This window comes from Neolamprologus multifasciatus, chromosome 2 (assembly GCF_963576455.1).
Source record: "Neolamprologus multifasciatus chromosome 2, fNeoMul1.2, whole genome shotgun sequence".
Taxonomy (NCBI): Eukaryota; Metazoa; Chordata; class Actinopteri; order Cichliformes; family Cichlidae; genus Neolamprologus; species Neolamprologus multifasciatus.
In genome coordinates, this window is record NC_140440.1 from 33,945,539 (window position 1) to 33,955,718 (window position 10,180).

General features: G+C 39.4%; 1 protein-coding gene across 1 annotated transcript in view; it reads left to right on the top strand.

The window, feature by feature from the left end:
- cul4b (cullin 4B) overlaps positions 1-9,780 on the top strand; it is a 21,069-nt gene extending 11,289 nt beyond the window's left edge. The window contains exons 10-20 of the mRNA XM_085179464.1: positions 2,810-2,928; positions 3,021-3,213; positions 3,294-3,398; positions 3,482-3,592; positions 3,696-3,781; positions 4,708-4,815; positions 4,904-5,017; positions 5,109-5,214; positions 5,306-5,478; positions 5,563-5,715; positions 8,637-9,780. Coding sequence (XP_085035590.1) covers positions 2,810-2,928; positions 3,021-3,213; positions 3,294-3,398; positions 3,482-3,592; positions 3,696-3,781; positions 4,708-4,815; positions 4,904-5,017; positions 5,109-5,214; positions 5,306-5,478; positions 5,563-5,715; positions 8,637-8,732 — 1,364 coding nt within the window. The 3' untranslated portion in view covers positions 8,733-9,780. The remainder of the gene's footprint in view (positions 1-2,809; positions 2,929-3,020; positions 3,214-3,293; positions 3,399-3,481; positions 3,593-3,695; positions 3,782-4,707; positions 4,816-4,903; positions 5,018-5,108; positions 5,215-5,305; positions 5,479-5,562; positions 5,716-8,636) is intronic.
- Positions 9,781-10,180: the final 400 nt, after the last annotated feature.

Consider the following 10,180-nt stretch of genomic DNA (forward strand, 5'->3'; position numbering starts at 1 on the left):
AATCTTAAGTCCTCATTAAGGCAGATATTTAGTGGCCTGTAATTTTTATAAATGCAAAAAAGAAAAAGAGTTTTTTGTTTAAGTCTTTTTGTCTTTCACCGCTTTGTAGGGCTGCACGATTAATCGTTAGAAAATCGCGATCTCGATTCATACTTATGTGCGATCTCATTTCCAAATGACAACGATTAAAAAAAAAAAAGAAAAGACGACGACGATTGTACCGCATTTTGATCCGGGACGTAATCTGCATGAAAACAAGCGCTCACTCTTCCCACGTGATACAGAAGCTGGCTGCTAAAATTGGCGGGGAAAAAACAACGGAGAGCTCGTCAGGGATGAGGAGAAAGTGACGGGAGAAAATCCATCCCGGTCAACCACCCAAACATCAATAACGGGAACCTTATACAGCGCTTCCCTATACACATCGAACTCCCGCAGGCACAAAGAAATTACGGAGGCTATCACTTATCACCTGACCAAAGATATGGCTCCATCAACACTGTGCAAAACGAGGGATTTAGGAAAATGATCAACACCCTAGACAAACGCTACACAGTGCCGTCCCACAACTATTTTTCTATTGTTGCACTACCTGCTCTATACACGCAGCGTCGAGCAACGGTGGAGACGGAAGTTCAAGCAGTAAAACATTTTGCGGCAACGACAAAATGTGAGACATTTGTTGTTTTTATGTTTATTTATTGTTTTTATGTTCAGTCTCAACTGTTATGAAGTTTATGTGCAGTTAATAAGTGCAATAAATATTTATACTGGAAAAGAAAATCGTGAGAGAATCGTGATCTCAATTCTAAGCAAAAAAAATCGTGATTCTCATTTTATGCAAAATCGTGCAGCCCTACCGCTTTGTATAGAAAGAGAGACCTATTGTAACTGTGTGCAGTGATTGTGATGCCATGGCTTCGATATGGTACCAGGTCTATGACCACTCTGACCAATCAGTCAGTGTCTTCAAAACAACGTTTGTGCATCTAGATGGCAACGGGACTATCAGTATGCAACTGAATAGAGTCAAGTTAGCAATAGCATGCAATCTGCTTGTGATAATAGTGATGAACTGTGATAAGTTAAGAGGGAAAAAAACAAATCTGCTGTTGTCTACATACAAAGACAAATACTTTCAAAGCGCTTCATAACCTCGCTCCTCCATATCTATCCGATCTTCTCCACACATACTCGCCCCTTCGTACACTCCGCTCTTCTTCAGCTTCCCTTCTGTCAGTTCCACCTGCTCGCCTGACTTCCATTGGACTCAGAGCCTTTAGTTGTTCTGCCCCGAGAGTTTGGATGCACTCCCACTTGCTCTACGGACCACACACTGTCTCACCACTTTTAAATCACTACTCAAAACCCATCTGTTTAGAATTGCATACACCTGATCTGTCTTAGGCCATTTTTACCTTGCTCAGTTTTTACATTTGCTTTTATACTTTTATGACTGTTTATGTCTAAATTTTATCTTTATCTTTAATTTTCTTATGTTTTTTATGGTATGATTACGTGTTACTGTAAGGTGACCTTGAGGGTCTGAAAGGCGCCTATAAATAAAATGTATTATTATTATTATTATACAATGAAAATCATATTCACTACTTACATTCAGAGTTTAGCCAGAACATCATGAATTTAAAATAAAAATTCCTTAACAAATAGTTCTCTAGTTACTGCAGGATGGCAGTTTAAATGCAGAGTGACATCGGTGCCGAGTAACTTTGATGCGGAATTCTGGGAATATAACCAGAATGCAACCAGTTAAGTTGAGTCCTTTATTGCAAAGAGATGGACCTCAAGCGATTTTCACTCATCTGCGCAGATTGACTGGTATTGACTGACATGTTTGCAATCTGCATGAAAAATTAGACTGCAGTTATTTGTAAACCTTTGGCGATCAGTCTGAGAGTGATTGCAATGAATCCAGTCGGTGGGAATGAAATTAAAGTCAACCTGCTGTCCTAGTTTTTTTACTCTTAGGCTACGTTCACACTGCAGGTCTTGATGCTCAATTCCGATTTTTTGATCAAATCCGATTTTTTTGTCTGCTCGTTCACACTACAAATAAAATGTGACAGCAAACGCGCTCTAGTGTGAACGCTCAAAGCGGCTGCATGCGCAAAAGAAGACGTCACACACAACGCGCTCTGTTTAGACCCAGACCAACAGTATTGTTTGACTGATGGCCCTTAATATAAAGACTTCGGACTTTACGTTTCCCAATTTTTGCTTTAAGTTATTTTGTTATTTACATAATAATGTAAATAACCTAATAATGATCCTTATTGCTGTTTTAGAGGAGCGGAGCTTCAAAGGATAGTTGCAGATTTCTGTGAGAATCTGCAGATTATACAGTACAAATAAAATGTTCACGTTTCTCCAACGTTGTCTGCAGCAGTTTCACCGGATGTCCAGGAAGCGTTCGCGATGTCTTCTCCTGCGCTGATAATTGGCGTCTGTCTTGTGTCAGTGACGTAAAAGACGGATTTAATGCGACTTGACCATCAAACAGCAGTCGCTTTCTAAAACATCAGATATGTATCGGATTCAGTACCACATACGAAAGTGACCCAGATCGGATTTGAAAATATCGGATTTGTGCCGTTCACACTGTCACACCATGATGGGATATGGGTCGCATAGGGTCAAAAAATCGGATTTGATGCGCTTTCGCCTGCAGTGTGAACGTAGCCTTAGTGAAGCATAAGTGGCTGTTCTGGAAGTACCTGATGTGTGACTGTCTTGTCTGCACCTCATACTGACTCTTCATTGACCTCTAACTGTTATTTGAAACTTGCAGGTCTGACCAACCTGCTGGATGAGAACAGAATTCAGGATCTGTCTCTCCTCTATCAGCTCTTCAGTCGAGTGCGTGGTGGCGTTCACGTGCTCCTGCAGCACTGGATAGAATACATAAAGGTATGGCAGCTTTTAAATGAAAGACTGAAGAGAAGACAGAATCAATATTAACTGTTTTAATTGTTTTTAATGTCTTGAAAATACAAATTCAGGCTTTTGGAAGCACGATCGTAATCAATCCGGAAAAAGACAAAACCATGGTGCAGGAGTTGCTGGACTTTAAAGATAAAGTGGATCTAATCATCGACGTGTGTTTCATGAAGAATGAGAAATTTGTTAATGCCATGAAGGAAGCTTTTGAAACATTCATCAACAAACGGCCAAATAAACCTGCAGAGCTCATAGGTCTGTAACTAAGCATGTTCCCCATTCATAACTGCCACACAGTGGAGAGAATAATAACAATAATCAACATTTCTCTATAGCAAAACATGTGGATTCAAAGCTGAGGGCAGGAAACAAAGAGGCCACGGATGAAGAGCTGGAGAAGATGCTGGATAAGATCATGATTATCTTTAGATTCATCTATGGTAACGTTTACTGTAACAGTTGTGTAAGTACAGTACTTTGTCCTTTGTGCGGCCTTTGTTGTGAGACTTTGACGTCCTTGCAGGAAAAGATGTTTTCGAGGCGTTTTACAAAAAGGACCTGGCTAAGAGGTTGCTGGTTGGAAAAAGTGCTTCTGTTGATGCTGAAAAATCCATGCTGTCAAAGCTTAAACACGGTCAGTTTTCATAGCTTCGTGCCATTTCTTAGCACGTGTACACACGGGCGCTACATTCTGACAGTGACTGATTGAACTTTGACTCACGACATTTGTTTTCCAGAATGTGGAGCAGCGTTCACCAGCAAGTTGGAGGGGATGTTCAAGGACATGGAGCTTTCTAAGGACATCATGGTGCAGTTCAAACAGGTAACACTTTGCCTACATAAATAGTAGGGGTGGGCGGGGGGGGGAAATCGATACTGTGTAGTATGGTGATATTTTGTTTGCTAATAATGTATCGATACAGGGACAGCAGAAATCGATATTTTGTTACAAAAAAGAATTTTGTGCTCTGACTTCAGAGCATGTTGATCCTTTTTCTGAGCAAGAATCCTGACTTGCAATTTTTTAAAATATTTTGTGATATTCAGATTCTGTACATAAAGGTAAACTTTATCAATATTCATTTTCTCTAATATCAAAGTCTCACACTCAGTCTTTCTCTCATTTCAGTTTGATTGTTGACAAACTGAACGTTTGTATTACAGTCTAGTCCAACTTAACTGAACAACCATCTGGTACAATTATAGCTATTCTGAACTATGCAGTTTATGAAAACTATGCAGCCCCTTCAGCAACTGAAGAATTTGAAAGTAAATTAAAACAAAATATAATTTTACATGAAATAAAAAAGTTTTAAACTGAATTAAAATAAAACATGTCTTAAATTAAAATAAGTAAACTGTCATGTTTATTGCTGCCAAAAAAAGTTAAACACATTTGGACAGTGAAGGAATGTCAGGATTCTTGCTCAGAAAAAGAATCAACATGCTCTGAAGTCAGAGCACAAAAACCTTTTTGTAACAAAATATCGATTTCTGCTGTCCCTGTATCCATACATTATTAGCAAACAAAATATCACCATACTACACAGTATCGATTTTTTCCCCACCCCTAATAATTACAGTCTAGTTTGATTTTACGTCTTCAGACTTGTGTAATTACAATAAAACTGAAAGGGTGGACCCTCACCAACACTGCCTGCTAATGGAGTCAGTTTCCTGCTAGTTTCAGTTTACTAAGATTAAAACTTCTTTGTGGGTAGATAAACTCGTGTCTTTGTATTTCTGTAGTATATGCAGTGCCAAAACATTCCCGGCAATATCGAGCTGACAGTGAATATCCTCACTATGGGCTACTGGCCAACGTACGTCCCTATGGAGGTGCACCTGCCACCTGAGGTTAGTCCTGAGCAAATACTGAGGGTTGATTTTGCACTTTTCAATATAACGAGCATCGCTTTGTAACAGCTCTCTTATCTTTGTCCAGATGGTGCGACTGCAGGAGATCTTCAAGACTTTCTATTTGGGCAAACACAGTGGCAGGAAGCTGCAGTGGCAGTCGACGTTAGGCCACTGTGTCTTAAAAGCTGAATTTAAAGAGGTTTGAACTCTTTTCTAAGAATGACCTCGTGTGTTTTGCTCACTCAGTGAGCCAAGTTTAATGCTAATCGTCTCGATGTTTCTTGCAAAAGGGCAAGAAGGAGCTGCAGGTGTCACTTTTCCAAACTCTTGTCTTACTGATGTTTAATGAGGGAGAGGAGTTCACCCTGGAAGAGATCAAAGTGGCAACAGGAATAGGTTTGTATTAACACATCAAAGCACTTTTTCATGAAGAAATGGCATCCTCTATTTTTTTCCCAGCCACGCTGATCTTTGGGCCTTTCCACAGAGGACAGTGAGCTACGGCGGACTCTTCAGTCACTTGCATGTGGTAAAGCACGTGTCCTCACCAAAATCCCAAAAAGCAAAGATGTAGAAGATGGGGACAAGTTTTCCTGCAACGACGACTTCAAACACAAGCTGTTCAGGATCAAAATAAACCAGATCCAGATGAAAGAAACAGTATGTTTGCTCTTACCGTATTTTTCAGCCTGAATTATCTTTCAAGGATCGGAAAATTCTTTTTAATTTGCCTTTTTTACTCAGGTGGAGGAGCAAGCCAGCACCACAGAAAGAGTCTTTCAGGATCGTCAGTACCAGATCGATGCTGCCATTGTGCGGATCATGAAGATGAGGAAGACTCTGACCCATAATCTTTTGATGTCTGAAGTGTACAGTCAGCTGAAGTTCCCCGTCAAGGTGATAATCACAACTGATTTTCTGTTTTGTTTTGCTTGTTTGTTTGTTTTCTTTTTACCACTCGGCCGTAAAAGCTGATGGAGAATGCCATCACCAGGTGCAGACACCAAAGTTTGTGAATGTGATAACCAGAGATGGGTAATCCGATTACTTTTTCTAGTAACGAGTAAAGTAAAGGATTACTATTGCAAAAACGGTAATTAGATTACCGTTACTTTCCCGTAGGAACGCTGCGTTACTGCGTTACGAAAACCGTGATTTTTTGCGAGAATGTCTCATGAGAGTGACGTAAGCGAGTGCGACGTCGTGACAACAGCTGTGTGCAGATCAACAATGGATCATATATCGAGTGCAGAGAGAGTATGAGCGTGCAGCGTTTAAAGCGTGGAAGTACTGACCTTACTTTGAGTTTGATTCCATAAAAAGTGACAAAAACATTAGTGTCCGTTGTGCGTGGGAAGAAAACTTCTTTTTACAGCGAAAAAACCCCTAAACTTCCAAACAAGCACCGAGTAGCTACGACGTAATGGGAAACTCACAGAGAAACTCGCGGATTCTTCCACTGACCGCTGCACACCTGCACCAGGGTAACCCTCCGCCTACCCCACTCCTGCTTTACAGGTGAAAATAGAGCAACAGGACCGCTAGTCTTTGACTTTATTTATTTTCTGCTGTGTTTTACTTGCATCTATTTGAAAGACTGAGTGTAAACACACAAAAATATTTTATGTGCTGGAATGTGCAGAAAATAGGTTTAAATGTTAAACTAATTTCTTCCAGTCAGAGAATGTTGCAGATAATTAAATTTTTGCTTGATGCATAAAGTTAAAAGATTAAAACTAATAAAACAAGTTTTAAAAAGAGACTTTTCCATTTGATTACATTTTGTATGATGGATTATGTAGAAAAAGTAGAATTGGGCAGAAAGATCTATCACTTTATCACCTATTCAGGTTGTAAATCATGTTGTTAAAAAGTAACTAAGTAACTAACTAATTACTTTTGAAAATAAGTAATCAGTAAAGTAACGGGATTACTTTTTGGGGGAAGTAATCAGTAATTAGTTACTGATTACTTTTTTCAAGTAACTTGACCAACACTGGTGATAACTCGAGTATGAGGCAATGTAGGGCCTTAAAATTGACACCATAAGTGTATCTACGACCTTGACCTCAGGTCAAGTTTTCTGAAAATCTTGTGAATGCAATAACTTGAAAATAATCCAATTTTAAGTTGATAGGTGTGTCCACTAGGAGGCTGAAATAGCACTGGTAGTTGCCAGTATTTTTAATATACAGAAGGACTACACTGGGTTTAATGCATGATCTAATAGTAGAAATAATGAGAAGTGAATGTAGCTTTTGAAACCTTCTAAGCTGTGGGGCTTCCTACATGTGAATATTGTATTGGGTATTCACTACTTTCACTTACCATTTCAGTCCCTCTCCTTTTTCGTCTACTTTCAGTCCTCCAGTAAAGGAAGTTTCTTTCATTTGCTGGGCAGACCCCCGCTCTTCCACAGTTGACAATTTCAGCTAAACTAGATCTAACCCAAAAAAACCCACTAGGACTTGGCCAGACAGCAGTGACGCTTCGGCGTGACAGATTGCTGATTCAGTTTAAAAGTTTGCTTGGACATGATAGGGGGTGACTTCAGTGTTTACCACAAAGAGGAAGGAGTGGGGAAAAATAGTCAGAGATCAAGAAGCCAAAATGAGAAGCCGAGATAGTGGCTGCTTTGAAAGTTTCACTTCACGGCAAAGAAGTTCTTCGTATTTTAACATGTTTGGTCTTCACGTACAGGATAAAAGATCCACAGTCATGTGAAGAAGTTTTCAGGGGACTCTCTACATTCCTATAAACATGCACTTTTTCACATGATTGTGAGATCACTCATTGGTTTTCAGTTTTGCATTTAAAAGCTTTAACTTTGGTGTTTTTTGTCCACTAGTGTTAATTTAATTCTTTCTTTTTTTTTTCATAAGAACTATAAGCTGCAGCCATATGCAGTACGGGTGTGCCGCACAGACACAAATATTTGATAATTAGTTCTACATGAGATTTTTTTGTTTGTTTGTTTATCTACAAGGCTGTAAATGTGTTTTTAATGCTGAAAAGTTGGGCATTTTAAGATGTGACTCTATGGGAATTGGCTTGCTTTGGGTGCCAGCCTCAGGTGACCACTAGAGGAACTGTACAGTCTGGAATTTCCATGGTTGTTTGTTTTTGTTTGTTTTGTGTTTTTAAAGAAGCAGCTATGCCACAAACAAGAGTGTCAAGAGACCAGTTGTATCACATGTTCTTGATCCTGCTAAAACATGTAGATAATCGTCTCCATAGCTCTGTGTGGGAACAATGTTAGACGCTGCGGTTACGCTGTGTTGACCAAATTTGGAATATGACTCTTAGGGGATCAGGGTTTTAAACTTTGGCAGTGTTTAATATCCGCATCCTCCAGTGCAGGGGTCCCCAATCCCAGTCCACGAGGGCCGGTGTCCCTCCAGGTTTTAGATCTCACCCTGGGTCACATGATTAGCTCATTACCAGGCCTCTGGAGAACTTCAAGACATGTTGAGAAGGTCAATTCTCCATTTAAATCAGCTGTGATGGATCAAGGACGCATCTAAAACCTGCAGGGACACCAGCCCTCGTGGACTGGGATTGGGGACCCCTGCTCCAGTGTAACAGCATGTATCAAATAACAAAAAAAACTATAACAGGGTCACCTTTATGTAGTTCTAGAGGAAAAGGAGAAGGTGTTTTAATTTACTTTTTATTTTATGATAAATTTTGGGAAGACTAACATGAATCTGCCTTTTCACTTCTTTTTTTTGTCTATATCACACCTCAAATTATAGCTTGAAATGCTGGCATGTTTTTCATGTTTTAACTCGTGCCTCCTGTGTGTCCTCTCCTCTCAGCCTGCTGACTTGAAAAAGAGGATAGAGTCTCTTATTGACAGGGACTACATGGAGCGTGACAAGGAGAACTCCAACCAGTACAACTATGTGGCTTAGATGAAAGAAAGGTGGATGCAGGTGGTCCAGTCAGGATGAAAGCTGTTCTGAGTGCTCGGTCTCTTAAATCGTCTGCTCCAGTGGAAGTTATCCATTATCATCTTCAACCCAGCGACCGACAACTGAATGGCTATAGCTCCACAGGGTTTTTCGTCAGGGGTCTTGTGATCCTGTGGACTGCATGCCTATTGAAAAGAGAATATTGTCCATATTTGTCAGTGCCTCTGAGAGAGCTGGGACAAAGAAGACACACAGATATTGTTCAGTTTGCTCTTCTTTTTTTTTCTTTTTTTTAATGGAGAGGAAAAGTATTTATTTTCAAACTTAGATTCTTCTTTGTCCATGGTTTGAATCAATATGCTCTTTGTTATCAAGTCACTATTTTTTTTTCTTCCTTTTTGTTCACCCAGTATCCCAGGCAAATGCTAACACACCTAACAATGCTCTAAATGTACCACATGTTTGAGAGAGAAAAAAGGATAAAAATTAAACTGATGCTTGTTTCTTCTGTCAGTGTCAAAAGTGGGACTAACATTTAAAGTAGGGAACTGGGAATTTTGGGAATTTCTGTGGCAAATGTGTGATCCTGCATCAGCAAAGTTTTACAGTTTCAAGGCCATGTAGCCCAGTGATATAGCTATGTTTGTAATCACACAAAATGTGCCAAAAATGGAGCACTTCTTGTTGTTATAGGCTATAATGACGCTGCTAAGGCAGCCCACTTGTATAAGTAAACACATTTAAGTTTCTCTTTTGTTTTTTCTTTGAAGGTCATTTTTGTACATGCACCACAAAGCATTTTAAATAATCTGACATGGCAGTCCACTTTGTGTTAGGTTTTTGATGACCCTTAGTAAAAGCACAATACGATGAGAGTCCACATTCAATGTCATTACTACACACTTTTTTTTTCTTAAGTCACCCTATGAGGCTTACTGGAAGGTGGATGGAAAATGCCTCAACATATGAGGCAGACAATGATTGATCAGATATGCCGTTGTTTGTATGAGTCTGTTAGATTTCTTCAGATTAAAATAACTGTCTCAGTGGGTTATGTCATGTTCAATCACTGGTTTTCAAACACGTGTAATTATATTTAGGGTGACCAGATCCCAACTATTTCAGCGCATGACTATGTGAGACTGGGTACTAAAGCTGGAAATAGTCTAAGTTAAACAGATGTTATCGGTGTGATGCTGATTATGTGATGGACAGATGGAATATTTTATATTAAAGCAATTTACACCTTGTAAGCTTAAATATAAGCTAAAGTTTGTTTTTAATGGGATGGCTTCTATAATCCCATTTTCTATATTGTCTGCTCACGTTTTTGTTTTTTGCAATAATGGTTATCCATCAATCCACAGAAAATAACATCTCTGTTTTGAGCCATACAGTACTGTGCAAAGGTCTTGAGGCATGGTAATAAATAGGTACTGTGATTTATT